Here is a 17,577-nt window from a genome sequence, read left to right as displayed (position 1 = left end):
AGAGCACTCATATACATAAAATAAATAAATAAAAATTTAAAAATAAGATAAGCAATTATTAGAGGATAATGGAAATATGTTTGTAAGATTGTAGTGGTAATGATTACAGTTGTAATAGCTGAGCTGCTGTTCAGCTTTTCTGAGTCTTCTTTGTTGCTCTGTTTAGCTAGTCTCAGGGACTCTCAGCATTTATTTCTTATTTTGGCAGGAAGGACCTAGTAAATCTAGTCAGTTTCAAGATCTTCCTGAAACTGTTTTGATTTGCTTACCTTCCTGTGAAATAAGCTTCTCTATTAAATGGAGTGTTTCAGTCTTGGAGGAAAGGGTTACACAAAAGCTTGGCAGTAGGCCACAAGGGCATATCTGTTCCCAAGAGTACATTACTAAGCACCAGGCTTCACCAAATCTTACTCATCCTAGGGTGTATCTGGGACATTGTAGAGAGCTTAAGGAAAGATAAAAGTGCCAGGACAGTAACCAGAATGTCTGGCAGGAACAAATATATTCTATGGAGACACTTAGGTTACATTCATTGGCTATCTGACCATGTGAAAGAATGGAATCCAAGAAATTAGAATTGCCCCAGGAATGTGCTGGGAGAAAAATGACTGAAACTCTGAAGATATCCAGAAAAGGAACTTGTCTCCTGAAGAAACTGTCCTGTCCTGCGGGCTAGTCGAACAGGGTCCACCTGAAAGAGGGAGTGGAAATTGGGGGACAGAGACGCGAAGAATGGAGACAAGACAGATTCCTGATCAAGTCTCAGTTTACTGAACGTGCAAACAACACTTATAAAGCAAAGGGTATAGCAAATATTTTTTCACAGTAGCAACACATCTGCGCACCTGGCAAGGCATGCAGGAATTCACACAAAGTCTGCTATCTGGTTCCCAAGGTTGCAGGGAGCTTGCTATCTATTTCTCAGGCTCAGAGCACCCCGCCTGCAGAGACCGTCAAGGACAGTCTCTGAGAAATGGAACTATGGATAAGACCTGCATCTGCCAAGGCCAGGAGGCAGAATTCAAATACCAGACTCCTTCAAGAAACACAATTGTCAGATGACCTAGCTGGAGAGACTTAGAGCTGAGACTACAACTTGGCCAGACTTTCTATTTATACTCTCTTGAGAGACTAGGAGTTAGATAGATTCCATGATAGGCAGATCAGATAGGGAGAGAAGCCATGGCTATAAAGGTGGCAAATTTCCAAAATGGCCCAGGACAGGCTTCCTAAGATCTTTCTCAGGGAAAAGGCAGTGAGAAGGAAAAGGGCTACTCCTGCAACAAGCATTTCATCTTGACAATAAGAACATACGAGGACTCAGGATCCCCTGGGAAGACTCCCAATTTAGGGTTTCCTTTCTCATCCTAACAGGAGATAATTAGCCTGCCTCATGTAACTTTCCAACTTTCAGCCTTATGGCTTTCCCATATAGTGGTTTATTGTTTCTCCCAGATGGTCAATTTCTTTCCTGTACCATAGAACAAACTTAGCTAACAGCCACATCCCCAGTATACACTGAAGATTGACTTGGGGTTGTCTCAGGATCTATCTGTCCTTCCCAATGTGGCTATACTGAATAAATCTTTGTCTGCTTTTCTTCATGTATTTGGCTCCTTTGGTTGGCTTATTGAGGATGAGAGGCTAAACCTGGCCACTTGCAACAAACACAGTGACTGCTAAGTCCTACATAGCAGAATCATGTCTTTATATATAAAGATATAAATATATTATAAAGATATAAATATATAAAAAGATATATATATATATATATATATTTAAATGTGTGAGTATCCTTCCATGAATTTATGTACATCATATGCACTTAAGTGCCTTCAGAAGCCAGAGGGTGTTGGATCCCCTGGAACTGCAATTACAGGCAGTTGTGAGCTGCCCGATATGGGTGGGGGGTGCTGGGAACTGAATTCTCTGCGTGAGGACAAGTGTTCTAAACCGCTATTTCTTCCGCCCGCAGGGCCACGTAGCAAACTCTAAGGCACTGACGTCTGAAAACTCGGTAACAGTAACAGGATGCGTTACTGTAGGACAATTTTTATTTATTTACTTTGAGACTGGTGGGTCTGAAACGCATGCAGACCAGCCGGCCCCTGCCTCTGGGCTTGCTGGGATTAAATTAGTGGGCCACCAGGTGTACTTTCCCAAACTGCCTGGAGGAAGGAATGAGGCAGCGAGCAAGATGGTTCCTCCTCCACCTCAGGATTGCATTTTAGCCAGTCAAGGACTGGCTCCACTGGGCCTTGCGACCTTCGGTCTCCAGAACATATGATAGTATTGAGAAACACTGTTTTTCATGGTTTCTCGGCCCCTTCTCTGAACCGAGCTCTGTAAATAAATGCTCCACAGAACGCCACTAAAGGCTCCCTAGAGCAGCAGAGTCCCCTGCTCCACTTCGAATTCACAGGGCACTGGCCAATCGCCATCCCGGGTTCTAACCCAGCAGAACTTTCACAACTGGAATCTACAACCCTTTTCCTCCGAGGCTTGCTTTCGCGAAAAAGGCTTCATTGGTAACAATTTCAACCCTTTTTCTCCGGGGCTTGTTTCTGTGGAGGTTTCAGGAAAATAAGTTTCAAACACCATCGAAATCCGTGCGCAAGGCCTCGCTCGCCCGCTGGCCTCACAGGCCGCCGAGCACCGCGGGACTGGCCTGCGGCTCCAGGCCAGACCTTGGGTCAGTTTGCGTTTACCTCAGCCGCACTGCTCCCCGCCCACCGCGGCCGTGATTGGCTGGGCTCTCCCAGCTCCGCGCTGTCATTGGCTGGCAGCGGCCGCGAGGGCGGAGGGAGGGAGATTTAGTCTAGCTCCTGCCCAGCGGCAGATCGTTTTTGGTTGGGGTCGCGGCTGGCGTGTGTGGGAGCGGCCTGGCGCTGGCCCGGCTCCGGGTAGGTCGCGGGCGCCGATGGCTCCGTGAGGGAGGCGGTTGGCGGGGCAGCCGGCCTCATCGCGGCGCTCGCCCCCCCGAGGCTGGACCGGGAGGGAAGGTGCACACAGGTGCGGGGCCGGACCGGAGGGAGTGGGCCTCCAGGCAGCGGCGCGGGGCTGGCCGAGGGGCCGGGAAGCCGGAAGCGCCGGCCCACCGCGGCCTGAGGCGCCGCGGGGTGGGGGTTGGGATATGTGTGCGGGGTCACTTCAGCGGAGATGGCTTGTGCGGTTTCTTCTGCGCTCTCTGGGCATGGCAGGTGAACTGATGAGGTCCAGCTCACTCCCAGGGTCTGTATCCCGTGATCAGATCCGGTAATGGGATCGTTTTGCCCTGAAAAATGCAGGTGCCGGAATAAGTTACCTGGAACTTGCCTTTTGGGTTTTGATTTATGGTAGGACGACAGACAGCACGTTTGGACCAATTTGCTAGAAAAGACTAGCACCTGAAGTCCTTTCCTGAGCTTGCTACACCGTGATGTTAGGGCGTAAACATCAGGCTGGAATAAGTCAAATCAATGTGGAACCTTTATTCAGAACCGGCAGGAGCCTGTCTCAAGCAGAGTAGTGGCGGAGCAGCCAACCTTCAATTTGTTTTAAGATTTTAGGCAAAGAGGGATTCAGAAAGGCGACTGTGGACGTTGGGAGGCGGAAGCAAGCAAGCATTGTTTTCAGAAGGGTGGAGATAGCAGTTAAGAATCTGGCAGTTCTCAGCCTAGAGGTCAAGCACACATTGTAGAGAAATTTATGTCTGGTCTACATGATCACTAACCAGTTTACCCAAGACAAGTTCAACAAAGTTTTCTTCAGAATACTCTAACATTGTATCTGTAATTCACTACAATGGGGCACTATGAATTGAGGTGGAACTCCTTTCAGGTACAGGTTGATTTTTGTGGTGTCTTAACAGAAAAAGAAAAAATTCCTTTTCTTCCTCGTCTTTTTCCAGTTTTGGCAAACAAGTTAAAGAATGTGTCTCAACAGAGGAAACAACATTGATGTCTCTGCTTAAAATTCTTAAAAATTTTCCCTGGTTTCGTGAGACACGATTTGAATCCCAGTACTTGGGAAGCAGAAGGATCTCTTGTGAGTTCAAGGCCAGCCAGAGCTATACAGTGAGACACTGCCTTAATAAGTAAGTAAGTAAATAAATAAATAGAAAAGCAGGAAAGTGAAGAATTGATTGCATACACTGAATCCACAAGATCGGTGAATGATTTCCTTTTATCCAGGGTTCACTTTCACAGGTTCATGAAATGGCCCCTCAAGGTCTCCATGCAGGGTCTCCTTTGCCAAATGCCTGGCCTAAGTGACTCTTTTTAGCAGCTGCAGAAGATTCCACAACCACCTTATCTTTTGTTTCCTTCCTGATTAACGCCAGAACCACATGGCCAACAGTGACAAGTTCAGCTGCCTGCTTGAGATGGATCATTGCCTTCCCCACCCTGTTGAATTAACTGTGTATAATCATTGGTTTGTTATTGCTTTTTAGGAGTAGAAAAAACCTCAGTCCTGTTTCTTTTGCAAGTTGCAGGATGAGTTATATCTTGCCTTGAAGAGGGCATTCTCCCTTTATTCCATTTCACAGCAAGTTTTACCTCTTTTAGCATAAGCCTTGGCTCCAAAATTGAATTTTCTGGTACTCTTTGACTCATGGTACATTTTGTATTTCTTTTTATTCAAACTGTACACTCTATGTCTTTTGCCCGGCGTGCAATTTTTCATTATAAACCTGCATTAAAGAGTGATTATTAATAACTACTCAATAGTTAATGTTAGGCTGTCTTGGAATTTCCTCTGCCAACGAAATTAGACCATTTTAATATTACAACAACTATTTCACTGGGAAAAAGCATTTAAATCTTGTTTTTTGAGACAAAGTGTCATGTTAAATATACCTTAAATTCTAGGATATGGAAAGTCCAGACAGAAAAAAACAGAAGATTTTAAAGGCCAAAAAAACAATGCCTACAAGTTGTCGGAAGCAGTTGGAGATCCTGAACAAGTCAAAGAATGTTGAAGCTCCAAAAACAACAGTTGGAACTAATATTCCAAATGGTAATCAGAGTTCAAGTCCTTGTTTTATAGCTCAGTAGCAAGTATACCCGTTCTGAAAATGTTGATTCCTCATTTGACTCTAATGATAATTCACGGTTTTCACAGAAAAGTATAGCATTCTCCTGATTAAAGCAATAGAAGAAATTGTTTCAGAAACAAGATCAGGAAACACTGATGAACAGGTTGTCCTTATACAAAGCCAAAGACAACCATTGACTCCTCCTTGTGTAAATTCTCTACACAAGAGGCAAAAGAGTCATAGGACACTTGTGAAACTCTTTTTCAATAGGAGTTAAGTGTATTAAGATCTCTCTGAACATGAGAGTTATAATAACTTTATACTAAAAACTTGGAGGCCATCTGTTGAGGGTTATAGCCCAGAATACTTCGGATGACAAGAAAATGAACAAGATGGTTTCCAGTTTAGAAGTAAATGCAACTTCAGAGTCTCCTGATAAAAATAAAAATTATGTTCAGACTCTTGAGAAACCACCTAGCTTAGTGAATCTACTCTGCTCTAGGAATTTTGCTGGTGCCATGTTGATAACCAAAGAATGCGGTAGCACCTGTCACTGTGACATTTTAAATTGTGAACAGGCATACCCAAAGTGGCAGTCATTACTTGGCCTTTATAGTAAGTGTATGGCTCTGTGCCTTTTAGAAAAACTCAATCACTTTCCATAGGGGGATTTTTGAAGTCTCAAACATACAAAAAAGTAGGACACATAAATAGGATAAAAAGTAAATGATGGCTGTGATTTCAAGCTTTTGCTTGTGAACTGTTCTTGATTTTTAAAGGAGAAAATTATGGCTCATCACTGTAATTATATGCTTATTTACAATGCTAGAATGGGCAATAGGCAGGACCAAATACTTTTGAAAAGAGCTCTTTTCTGAAGCTAGGGTTGTATGTAGCTCAGTTGGCAGAGTGCTTACCTAGTGTGCAACAATCCCTGGGTTCAGTCCTTAGCACCACATAAACTGGGCATTGTGGTACATGCCTGCAATACAGAGCACTAATGAGGTAGAGACAGAAGGATCAGAAGTTCAAGGTCATCATCAGCTGTATAGCAATTTGAAGCCAGACTGGGCTGCATGAGACTATGTATCTAAACAACAAACCTTCCTATCACATGGGCAGGTTAAAGTTACAGCCAAAGAAAAGGAAGTGTGATACAGGGGAGAGGCAGCTGGATTGGTTAATGTGTATCTGTTTTGCTTAATCATTTGATCACCTTTGAGCTTTGAAACAGTTTATTTCTATGGAGGTAGGTTATACAGGCTAGAGAACTGTTTCTGGTTAAAAGAGTACTGGCTGCTCTCATGAAAGACCCAGCTTTGATGCCTAGCACCCACATGTTGGCTCACAACCATCTATGAATCTGTTTCCAGGGATTTGATGCCCATTTTCAGGTCTCCCAGGGCAAATCAGGCAAGCACATGATACACTAAGAATACATCCATTCAGGCCACAAAAAAAAAAAAAAAAAAAACAACTATAGTCTGTTATACATTAGTTAAAATTACAATTTACCACACAGAGAAAGACACTGAAGCCAAACTATAAGCATGCAGGGAGCTTTAGGCCAAACTTGATTCAATTTAGTGATATCTGCTATATCAAACAAAAATTAAAAGTTAGAAAAAAGGGGGAGGATTAATCACTTTTATCAGGAAAAGTACAGAAAATTTCAAAAGGCAGTTGATGGCAGATGGTTCATTTTAACTATGTCTCTTGTTTTCAGATTTTATTAGACATAGGTTTTTATTAACATTAATTATACATAATGAATTTCATTACATATGTACATACATGTATAAAGTATTTTGGTCATACTTGTCCTCTACCCCATTACCAATGATTCCTTCCTCTTCAGATAGAGAATATAGCTGAATGGTAGATCTGTTACGTTCCTGGCTTTGATTCCCAGCACAGCAAAAGAAAGATTGGGGATAACCCTCTTATACCTTCATGAGTGTTTGTTGTGACTCAATGAGTTTAATGAGTGTTGTGTACAGGAACATGGACATATTAATGGTAGATATACAACTAAATTAAATATCTCCCCCTCCCTCTGCAAACTAACTGCCAGTAGCACCTTGGAGGTGGAAGCTTTGTCCTCCCTAGAGAACAGGTACATTAAGTTGTTGGTGAATCTATTTCTTTCCATAGAATTGATTGATCATGACAAGTAAGAGATTCTTGATGCAGTTATTCATAATGTGTGCCTAGGTATATGCCCAACTACAAAGAGCTACCTGGAGAGAAACCGAGTAACTAAAAAAAAAAAAAAAAAGTTCTGGAGATATAAAATAACAAAGTAAATCACATTAGAAGTAGAATTTTTATGTTGGTTGGTTAAAATTCTGGTTAGGGCCAGCAAGATGGATCAGCAGATTAAGGTGCTCTCTCCAAAGCCGGGTGAGCTGAGTTTAATTCCAGGAACCCACACATAGGTAGAAAGAGAGAATTGACTTCACAAAGATATCCTTTGACCCCACACTTAATTCTCTGTGCACATGCATACACTGTTTAGAATCTTTTGTTTAGAGTACAAAAGAATTACTTTAACAAGGTAATTTAAATTGCTGAATAATTTCATCAAAGTAATGGATTCCTTAAGTGACTGTATGCATTGGCTTAAATTAAAAAAATTTATTTAGGGTTTGTTTTGGGATATTTGTGTTTTTATTTATTTATTTATTTTGGTTGTGTGTTTGACAGGCTTTTGCTTTGTTTACTTTTATGTGTTTTGTTTTGGTGAGACAAGGTCTCAGTATAAAGCCCAGGCTGGCCTTAAATTCTTGATCTTCTTACCACCTTCCAAAATGCTGTAATTTGAACTATGTGCCACCTTGCACAGTGGTTATCCTGTGAAACCGACTGAAAAGGGTTTGTATCTGAGGCCAGAAGCCTACCTACCAAAGATTTATTTTTTTAAAGAACATTTTTATAGAAAGGTTTTTATGCAGTTATATTTACTTAAAACACACACACACACATGCATACACACACGCATATATGGTCTCACTGTGTAGCACTGGTTGGCCTTGAATCCACAGATATCTACCTGCCTCTTAAGTGCTGGGATTAAAATCATGTACTACCATGCCCACCAAAAAAAATAATAATTAAAATTTTAAGTACTGCTGTTGTCACATTTTAGTTTTTCCACTTGATTAAACTCCCTGAATCAGAGTTTTGATTTCTTTCTTAGGAAGGAATATTTTTATCTGTAATCTTTCTGTCTTTCCAAGGCCATAATCAAAAGAAGATGTTTTCAGACAACAAAGAAAATGTTAAGGTCATGAAAACTTCAGAGCAAATTAATGAAAATGCTTGTGTAGCTCTGGTAAGGCACACAACACTGCTAGAACAGGTAATGTTGGGCTTAAAAGTCTTTGTTTTAGGAACTTATACTTCTGATTAGTGAAAAATGTTGACAGGGCTGAAGAGACCAGAAGTTAAGAGTACTTGCTACTTTTGCAGAGAATCTGAGTTCAATTCCCAGCTTCTGGTACCTTATAACCTGTAACTCCAGCTCCAGGGAATCTGATGCCTCTTCCTTCATGTGCACATACCTCAGCATACACATGCACTCATGTAAAAATCTTTATAGTATGTCATAGGGTTATTAATGTTGTAATGAAATAGGACATTTGAAAGAGGCTTGCAGAAGAAAGGATTTATTTTGCCTCTGCTTTCAGTATCACACTCCATGATTCAGGAAAGTAATCAGGGCAGGAACCTAGAGGCAGAGCATGAGGCCATGAGGGGTGCTGCTTACTGGGTGGCTTGCTCAGCCTGCTTTCTTTTTTTTAATTTTTATTTTATGTATATTGGTGTTTTGCCTGCATATATGTTTGTGGGTGTCAGATCTTGGAGTAAAGAGCTGTGAGCTGCCATGTGGGTGCTGGGAATTGTTGATCAGTCAGTACTCCCAGCCACGGAGCATCTCTCCAGCTGCATAAAGTTGTTAGGTTTTTGTTTTATGAGACAGGGTTTCTTGGCTGTCCTGGAACTCTATGTAGACTGAGCTGGCCTCAAACTCACAAAGATCTGCCTGCCTCAGCCTCCCAAGTGCTGGGATTGAAGGTATGCACCACCACTCCTGCTTTCTTATAGAACCCAAAACCACCAGCTCAGGGATGGCATCACTCTCAGTGAACTTGGCCCTCCCGCATCAATCAGTAATTAAGAAAATGCCTTACAGGCTTAAATAGCTCAATCTTATGGAGGCATTTTCTCAATTGAGGTTTCCTCCTCAAATGATTCTAGTTAGCTTGTGTCAAGTTGCCATAAAACTAGCTAAGATAATAAGAGTTGAATTATTTACATTACCAGTATATTTCTATTTTCAGGAATGATTCTAGACTAAGTAATTTACAGAGTTATATGTCTGTAAAAGTCTTGTAGAAAACGAAAAGGTCTTTAATATGCTGCCAAATGTGTAAGTCAAACATGGGATGATCTTGAGCTTTACTTGACAACCCAGCATTTTGTATTGGTCATAAGGGTTTTTGATCAGCAGCAATAGCTGTTTATTGTTTGCATCACAGTTGGTTCACCAAGTTATACACCTCCTTTTCCAAACTAACCTGGTAAACTACTTTTTACACTCTTAGTATACTTGTTTTTATTTTTATCCAATTATGTGTTTCTACATGGTCTGTCTGATCCACTATGAAATGAAACATAATCTTCCAGGCCAGGCATAGTGGTGCACACCTTTAATCCCCAGGGCTCGAGAGGCAGAAGCAGGCAGATCTGCATACAGATCAGGCTGTATGTAGAAACCCTATCTAAAATATATAAATAGAGAGAGAGAGAAAAAAAAGAAAGAAGAGGAGGGAAGAAATATAATCTTCAGTTCTAGTGAAATAGCTTTATTCTGGATTCGTTTTGATAAGTCTGATTAATGTGTATTATGGAAACAGTAGTCAACTGGAACTGTGTGAGGTGAAGTCAGCATTTTGAGGGTAAATTTAATTTGTAACATGTATATTTGTGTGCTACATATTAGATTGCGGTGCAAAATTTAATACCAATTTTTATAGAACTTACTGGTGGAGAGTAATGTATAGTAGTTTTTCAATATAAAATATCAGGAAAGAGTAAAGCAATTTTTAAGCAGTAGAAAATAAGCTAGGCCTGGTGTTAATACACCTTTAATTCAGCACCTGGGATGCAGAGGCTAGTCTTTGAAATTGAGGCTAATCTTGTCTACAGACTAGTTGGGGATACATAGTGAAAAAAAAATCTTGTCTCAAAAAGTTGAGTGGACTGGAGAGATGGCTCAGAAGTTAAGAACAACTGAGTTTTCTTTTGAGGACCCTGGTTCAAGTTTCACACGCCACCTCACGATTATTTGTAACTCCAGTTCCAGAGGATCTTATGTCCTCTCTGGCCTCTCTGCAATGTAGCACACGTATACATGGAGACCATATACATATAAAAATAAAAAGTAGAAAGTGGAATTGTTTTAAAATTTGAAATTGTGTGTTTTGGTATTTATTTAAATTCTAGGTTAAACATTGGGTTCAACAGGAGATCCACATGATAAGTTGTAATTTATTTGATAAAAAACTGAATGAATTGAATGAACGCATTGGGAAGACCCAGTGCAGGAACAAGCATGAAGCAATAGTTGAGGAACTCTTTGTAAGTTTCAAATTTCATTTTCTTTCTTTTAATATGTGTAGAATGTGGTCATACCCTGTATGTTGGGAAAAGGAGGCAATAAAACAGTGGTTCTCAACCTTCCTAAAGTTCCAACCCTTTAAAACAGCTCCTCATGTTGTGGTGACCCTTAACTATAAAATTACTTTCATTGCTACTTCGTAGCTGCAATTTTGCTACTATAATGAATCATAATGTCATGGCCCACAGATTGAGAACCCCTGGAATAAAAGAAGACCTACTAATTTAAGATTTGAAAACAATCTTAGTCCTAATAAGCATTCTGTAATCATTGATGGTTATCTGTAGTATGTAAGCATTTTCTTTCCATTCTGATATGCTCTTTGTTAGAGCTTAAATCTGTTTTAAGATCTTTGACACCTGCCCTTTTTTTTAAGGTTTTCTAGGATTACTGTCTGAGGTTTTTTTGTTTTTTGTTTTTTGTTTTTTTTACACCAATATTTTTATTGTGGACAGATTAAGTTTCCTGATTGTTTTGTTTGTTTTATCTTTCATGCTTTCTTTATTTGAGTTTGGAGCTAGATATATGTAATGTAGGCTGGCTTTGAACTCTGTTTCTGCTTTAGTCCCCTTAATTTTGGAATTGCAACCATGCACTGAAACCATGCACCATCATTACATGCTTCTTCCATTCTTAACTATCCTTAGTAGCCAAATGTCATTTATCAGTTTTCTACATTTTGGGTTCTGTATCTATACTTAACTAACTGCAGACTTATTTTTCCTTTGCTGTTGAGATGGGGTCTCATTACATAGCTCCAACTGGAATTGACTATGTAGGTTAGGCTGGCCTCTCAATCAGAGACCTGCCTGCCATTGCCTTCCTGAATGCTGAGATTAAAGGTGTGTACCACCACAGACCAACATTAAAAATATTTAGGGAAAAAGTGTTTCTATTGAACTTGTAAGATCTTTTTGTTTGGTCAGTATTCCCTGAACAGTCCAGTGTGACAACTGTGTAATAGCATTCCCATTGTATTAGGCACTGTAAGTAAAGATGATTTAAAGTGTGCAAAGGCTGTATGCATGATTTTAATATCTGTAGATTTTTGTATCTATATTGGACCTGGAACTCTATTTCTCCATGCATAGCAAGTGATGACTGTAAGAATTTATGATTGGGGCTAGTGATGTAGCCAAATTGGTATGGTGGTGTAGCTAGCACTATGTTCTGAGTTTGATCCCCAGCATCTATAACAGGGGTATCCTAATGTATAACTCCATTACCTAAAGATAGAGGCAGAAAAACCAGGAATTCACCCTTGGCTACAGAGGGAGTTCATGGCCCACCTGAAATACATCCAACCATACCTGTACACAAGCAAACAAGTAAGATGCTGGCTAAGGGAATGAAAGAATAGAAGGCATTCCCTGCTGGAGGTCATCAGGGCCTAGAACTATAATGAAAAGGAAGTGAAGGAAAAGAAGTCCTTTTCATTTGGTTGAATATATGCCTGCATTTCACAGGACTGCTTGGTCAAGTAGTTCTCATTCTTTTGTAGGATTTAATACTCTGGTTTGCTATTCACTTAGTTTTCTTTTTTCTAGGTAAAAATAAGAAGACTTCAAAAACGTATCAAAACAGTATTATCATCTCAAGGAAATTGTTTAGAACCAAACATATTACCCAATAATACATTCTGTAAGGTTCGTATAAATACACAGAGGCTTTAATAATCTGCTTGGTTTGTTGGATCATAAGATGTGAATATACTTCCAAATGAGGACAGAAAGCTTGGATAACAATGTTGATTACTTATTTTCTAAAGTTAAATGTGAAAAATACAGAAGTGGTACTAAAGGAGGGACTGTGCAACAAAAAAGAACCAGGACTTGATGATTCTCACAGCTCTGGGGTAAAAGGATACATAGGTCCACCAGCTTTCGCTAGTCCGTGGAAGGACCATTTGCCACTTAACTCCTTTTACAGTTGCTTTACTTAGGCTTATATGTCCTCTTAGGTGTTCTCTGAGCTGTAGTTTCAGTAACAGTTTACTTTAATGGCTTTTGTGTGTTCCTCTGCTTGGCTTCATTCTTTGGGCTCCGCATGGTCACATGGTCACCTGTTGAGTCCCTGCAGGTGCTGCCTCAGTCCCCACTGCTCTTGGCCGGCCTGTGCTCATGGTCATAGAGTGGATTGGCCTGCTGGCCCTCTAGTGTGGAGCTCAGTGCTGCTGCTGCTGTAGTAATCTATGCCCTACTCCTGGCCTACATGGGAATATTGCTTTAAAGTAGATTTGGCTGGCTGGTTTTCTGGGGTAGAGTTCTGGGCATTAGTCTGTTGTTGGACTGTGTTTGCTATTGTTGCTACAGCCACTTCTCTGTCCCAAGTGTTGACCCAGTTGCTACTGTGGTTTATGAAGTGGAACCTGCTGTTTGTTTCCAGAGGGCAGTTATATTTATTCATAGAACCAAAACATCAGACAGACTCAGCAGCAGGATGGGTGGGCAGGGCTAAGGGTCACGTCACAGCCTCTGGGACCCTCTGCCTTGGAGTCAGGGGAAGGGGTGCTAGTGCTGGACAATTGTCTTACTCTTTTCTTTTTTTTTTTCTTACTAGGCAGGAAGGGACAGGCCTCAACCCTCACTCCCTGTTCAGTAGCTTAACAGCTCAGGATAGACTCTTAACTGCCTTGGGGAGTTGTGTCCACCCTACTTTGCATATCCTCTAGGTTAGAGTACTTGCCCCAAGTCCAGTTCCCAGGGAAAGTGGGTGGTAAAGACTGTAAACCAGCCGGGTCTTCAGTCTCTGGGACCCCTGCCAAACAGGGCTGAAGACTTGCTGGAGTGGCTGGCCTTTGAGCCCCAGAGAGAAGGGACTGGTAGGGAGCTCAGGTCTCAGCAGGTGTGTGTAGGGGGCTGGGATCTTTGCCCCTCCATTCAACCTCTACCCTGAACTCTCAGCAGCAACTCCAGGAGCTCCTGTCCCTCAGGGTGGGGGTTGGGCGGGAAGCTCAGACCACTGGGCTTCTACCCATTGGCACTAGGGATGGTGCTGTAGAGCTGTTTTTTGTCCTCAAGAAGCTGGCGTGGGGTTGGGGCTAGGCTTGGAGAGACATTGGGGTGTGGAAGGTCACCCTCTGCTCCTCTAGGCGGCAGGACTGGACCTCAGCCACCAGGTCCAGAAGGAGCTTGGTCTTCAGGGAGAGCAGGGAGCCCTAAAGGGGCCCCAGGAGTGTGTGGCAGGTTCCTGGAGGAGGAGGGAAGGGAGGAGCAGATTGCCAAGGCTGAGGGGTGGCGTTCACAGGGGGCCAGCCCTGATCATCTTGCAGAGGACCCTGCTTACCATCCTCTTCTTCCTGAGGTCTTTCGACCTCTATCCCTGGACTTGGAGAGAGACACTAGTGGGAGAGGGATGGCTGGAATTTGGGAGGAGGACCAGAACTTTGGGTTCCTGAGGGGAATGAGGGCTGGAAGGGGTTGGGGGTGAGCTGGGGGCTGGATGCCTGGGTACTGAGCAGGAAGCTAGGTTCCTGGTCAGTCCCCCCCATGGGTCCTGCCCATCTCTGTCAACTTCCACCGCTCTCTTTTCCCACCCAAACAGCTTATTTGACCTCTCTTGCCCCAGAGGAGGACAGAGACTGGGAAAAGGTCCAGCTGCAGGAGTGCATCAGGCTCCTGATTGGGAGATGGAAACTGAGTCTTCTGGTATTGGGGTTGAGTCACCACCACTACTACGAGGATGGGTAGATCTCTGGCATCCTTGTACTCTAGTGTGGATTATAGAGAATACTGTGGTCAGGCGGTCCCTAGCCAGTCTTCATTTTGCATTAAAATTTTCAGCTACTTTATGATTACCCATTGAATTATTTACAAGGCTGTAAAGCAGTTAGAGAGGAGGAAAAGGAGAAAATGGATCCATGTTACCTTGTCATGGAAGTGAAAGGATGTAAGTGTTCTGCTTTGCCTCCCAATGCTACTTGGGCATACTCCCATATAAAATCAGTTTACTTAGTATAATAGTACTTCAGAGTTTTGACTTACTGTGTGTCTACCTTAGTGTTGATGCCCCCTTAAAAAAGGCCATGTCCAGGCTGGAGAGATGACTCAGGTTAAGAGCACTGGCTGCTTTTCCAGAGATCTGAGTTCAATTCCCAGCAACTACATGATGGCTTAAAACCATCTATAATGAGATCTGATGCCTCTTCTGGCATGCCAGTGTACATGCAGACAGAACATTGTACACATAATACAGAAATCTTTTTTTTTTTAAAGGAAAAGAAAAGGCCATGTTAATTCTCCACTGAGGCATGGAGTGAATACTTTAACTCTAAGGTTTAAATGTTTAAATAAATCTAACAACTTGAAGAAGGTAAAAGTCACTCCCCTCCCCCAAGACAGGATTTCTTGGCTGTCCTGGACTCACTTTGTAGACCAGGGTGGCCTTAAACTCACAGAGATCTGCCTCTCAGTGCTGGGATTACAGGCATGTGCCCTGCAAAATCACTATTTTAGTTTTTAAAACTTGGACTGCAATAGTATTTTCAGAGTCTTTGTTTGTCATTGTTATTTTTTTGACTCATTTTGGCAGAGAAACCACCTTTATGGTCATCAGCCATTGAAGTACATACCTTTTAATATTTTAACAATTTTACTGTCTACTCATCAGCTTTTTTTCCTTATCCATTTAACAGGTTACAGATTCAGAGGCCATAAACTTGAGTGTGACCCAAAAGCCAGATAAAAGTCGAAGGAAAGGAGTGTCTTCTGTGAACCACGCCCCTTTTAACTCTTCAGAAGAAGCAAGTGGTAGGATTAATTTGCCATCAGCATGTGTTGAGTTTGTTTCTGAAAGGTAGGCATTTCTATAAAAATGCATACTTACTTGTCTAAATATATGTTCACAGCTACATTAGTTAAATCAGCATCAATAATCTAAAATTCAGTTGGTTCTCTGAGCTTCAGTTTTGTTGCAACAACACTTGGATCTTGAACTGGTCAGGTGATAGGTTTCATCCACTGAGCTGCTTTCCGCCTTTGTCACAGTGATTAATGGATCACTGGTATCATGAAAGTATGATCATGATAACATTCAACTGGGGTGCACTTACTTGTCTGATTGTCTCATAAAGTACTGGTCGGTAGCCTGAGGGATTTGGCTTGGTTAGGAAGTGTTTTTAGAAGCAAAGAAGCATGGTTGGTGGTTTTGGCTTAGATCAGTGCTATTCCAAGCGGTGTAGTGGAACATGTTGATGAAGGCCTTTTGGTGTTATTTCTTTGAGATATGTTCTCCTGGCTCATCTGTGTATTTCAGACTTAACATGCAATTTTGACTTTTCAAGAGCTACCCTAGTAATCCCATGCTACTTAGCCCTGCATTTTCATTTATTTTTATTCTTTTTTATTTTATGTGTAAATATGTGTGTCTGTGTGTAATTATGTGCATGATGTAAATGCAGTTCAGCAAAGAATGCCAGATTTCCTTGGAGCTGGAATTCAGGTAGTTGTGAGCCACCTAACGTGGATGTTCTCCTAACCTCTGAGCCATCTCTCCAGCAATTTTTGCAATTTTTTAATTATGGTGAGGCCTGTATTTTGGTGTTAAGTGATGGAACTATAAAGAAGGGATTTAGTTGGTGAAGACAAAAGTCATGAACCAGTGAGTCTTCTGCTACCACCACTTGTCAACAGCATGTTCTGGAATACCTAAAGTGGCAAAAAAAAAAAAAAAAAAAAAAAAAAAAGGAAAGCAAGTGCTGCTGATTTCAAGTGAAGAAGCAGAAGACTCATTGTACTGGCACTTCACAGGCAAATGTGTCGACTTATAGTGTATCCTGTCTAATGCAGACACTCACTTCATGTTGTATTCTGAAAAACACCTGCAGGTTTTGAAACTGTTCCAGGCCATTAAGCATCCTTTGCAAAGTGTGCAGATGGTGTAACAAACATGCAATTTGGTCATGATGACTTTTGTGTTTTGTTATATTTTGTTTTGCTTTTTGAGACAGTGCTCTCTATCGGCTGGCTAGCTTGGAACTTGCTGTGTAAAACCAGGCTGGCTTCAAACTCAAGAGATCCCCTTGCTTTTGCCTCTGGAGTAAAGGGAATAAAGGCATGTGCCACCATAACTCAACTCAAAAAGTGAGTTTTATAAAACATTTAATGATGAAATAATATAAACATTAAATAAACTCTTGCCAAAGAATATGAAAGAAGCTTCTTCATTTCATTTTATTGGAAATGAACCTTGACACAAAAATCAGTGTTAAAAATATTCTATATGTGGGATACAGAAATTACACAATGGAATATTACTCAGCAATTAAGAACAAGGAAATAAATTTACAGGCAAATAGTGGGGACTAGAAAAGATAATCCTGAGTGATATATCCTAGAAGCAGAAAGACACACACAGTATATACCTAATAAGTGGATATTCGACATATAATATAGGATAAATATACTAAAATCTGTACACCCAGAGAAGCTAAGCAAGAAGGAGGACCCAGGGTAAGATGATCAATCCTTACACAGAAAGGCAAATGGGAAAGACATTGGAAGAGGGAGAAAACAGAAAACAGGAAAGAAGCCTACTACAGAGGTCCTCTGAAAGAATCTACCCAGCAGGGTAGCAAAGCAGATGCTGAAGCTCATAACCAAACTTTGGGCAGAGTGCAGGGAATCTAATGAAAGAAGGGGGAGATAGAAAGACTGGAAGGGGACAGGAACTCCACAAAGAGAGCAACAGAACCAAGAAATCTGGGCTCAGGGGTCTTTTCTGAGACTGATACTCCAACCAAGGACCATGCATGGAGATAACCTAGAACCCTTGTACAGATGTAGCCTGTGGCAGCTCAGTCTCCAAGTGGGTTCCCTAGTAATGGGAACAGGGACTGTCTCTGACATGAACTCAGTGGCTGACTCTTTGATCACCTCCC

General features: G+C 41.5%; 1 protein-coding gene and 1 pseudogene across 4 annotated transcripts in view; one reads left to right on the top strand and one right to left on the bottom strand.

Annotated features, from left to right (window-relative positions):
* The first annotated feature begins 2,855 nt into the window (after window positions 1-2,855).
* The window catches only part of Atf7ip2 (activating transcription factor 7 interacting protein 2), a 35,468-nt gene continuing 20,746 nt past the window's right edge, over window positions 2,856-17,577 (top strand). Inside the window, exons 1-7 of one of the 4 annotated variants that reach the window (XM_055597772.1) lie at window positions 2,856-2,903; window positions 3,890-4,075; window positions 4,851-4,998; window positions 8,257-8,378; window positions 10,526-10,660; window positions 12,248-12,346; window positions 15,334-15,494. In XM_055597772.1, coding sequence (XP_055453747.1) covers window positions 4,854-4,998; window positions 8,257-8,378; window positions 10,526-10,660; window positions 12,248-12,346; window positions 15,334-15,494 — 662 coding nt within the window. In that variant the 5' untranslated portion in view covers window positions 2,856-2,903; window positions 3,890-4,075; window positions 4,851-4,853. Of the gene's footprint in view, window positions 2,904-2,933; window positions 3,013-3,889; window positions 4,080-4,850; window positions 4,999-8,256; window positions 8,379-10,525; window positions 10,661-12,247; window positions 12,347-15,333; window positions 15,495-17,577 lie in introns of those variants that run through there. The other 3 variants (XM_055597773.1, XM_055597774.1, XM_055597775.1) reach the window with 3 other exon arrangements.
* Window positions 13,538-15,129, bottom strand: LOC129669457 (G-protein-signaling modulator 3-like; annotated as a pseudogene).

The sequence above is a fragment of the Psammomys obesus genome, unplaced genomic scaffold (genome assembly GCF_907164565.1).
Source record: "Psammomys obesus unplaced genomic scaffold, mPsaObe1.curated_primary_1811, whole genome shotgun sequence".
NCBI classification, from domain to species: Eukaryota; Metazoa; Chordata; class Mammalia; order Rodentia; family Muridae; genus Psammomys; species Psammomys obesus.
Note: the sequence above shows the minus strand (reverse complement) of the source record. Positions and strands in the feature narration are given on the sequence as shown.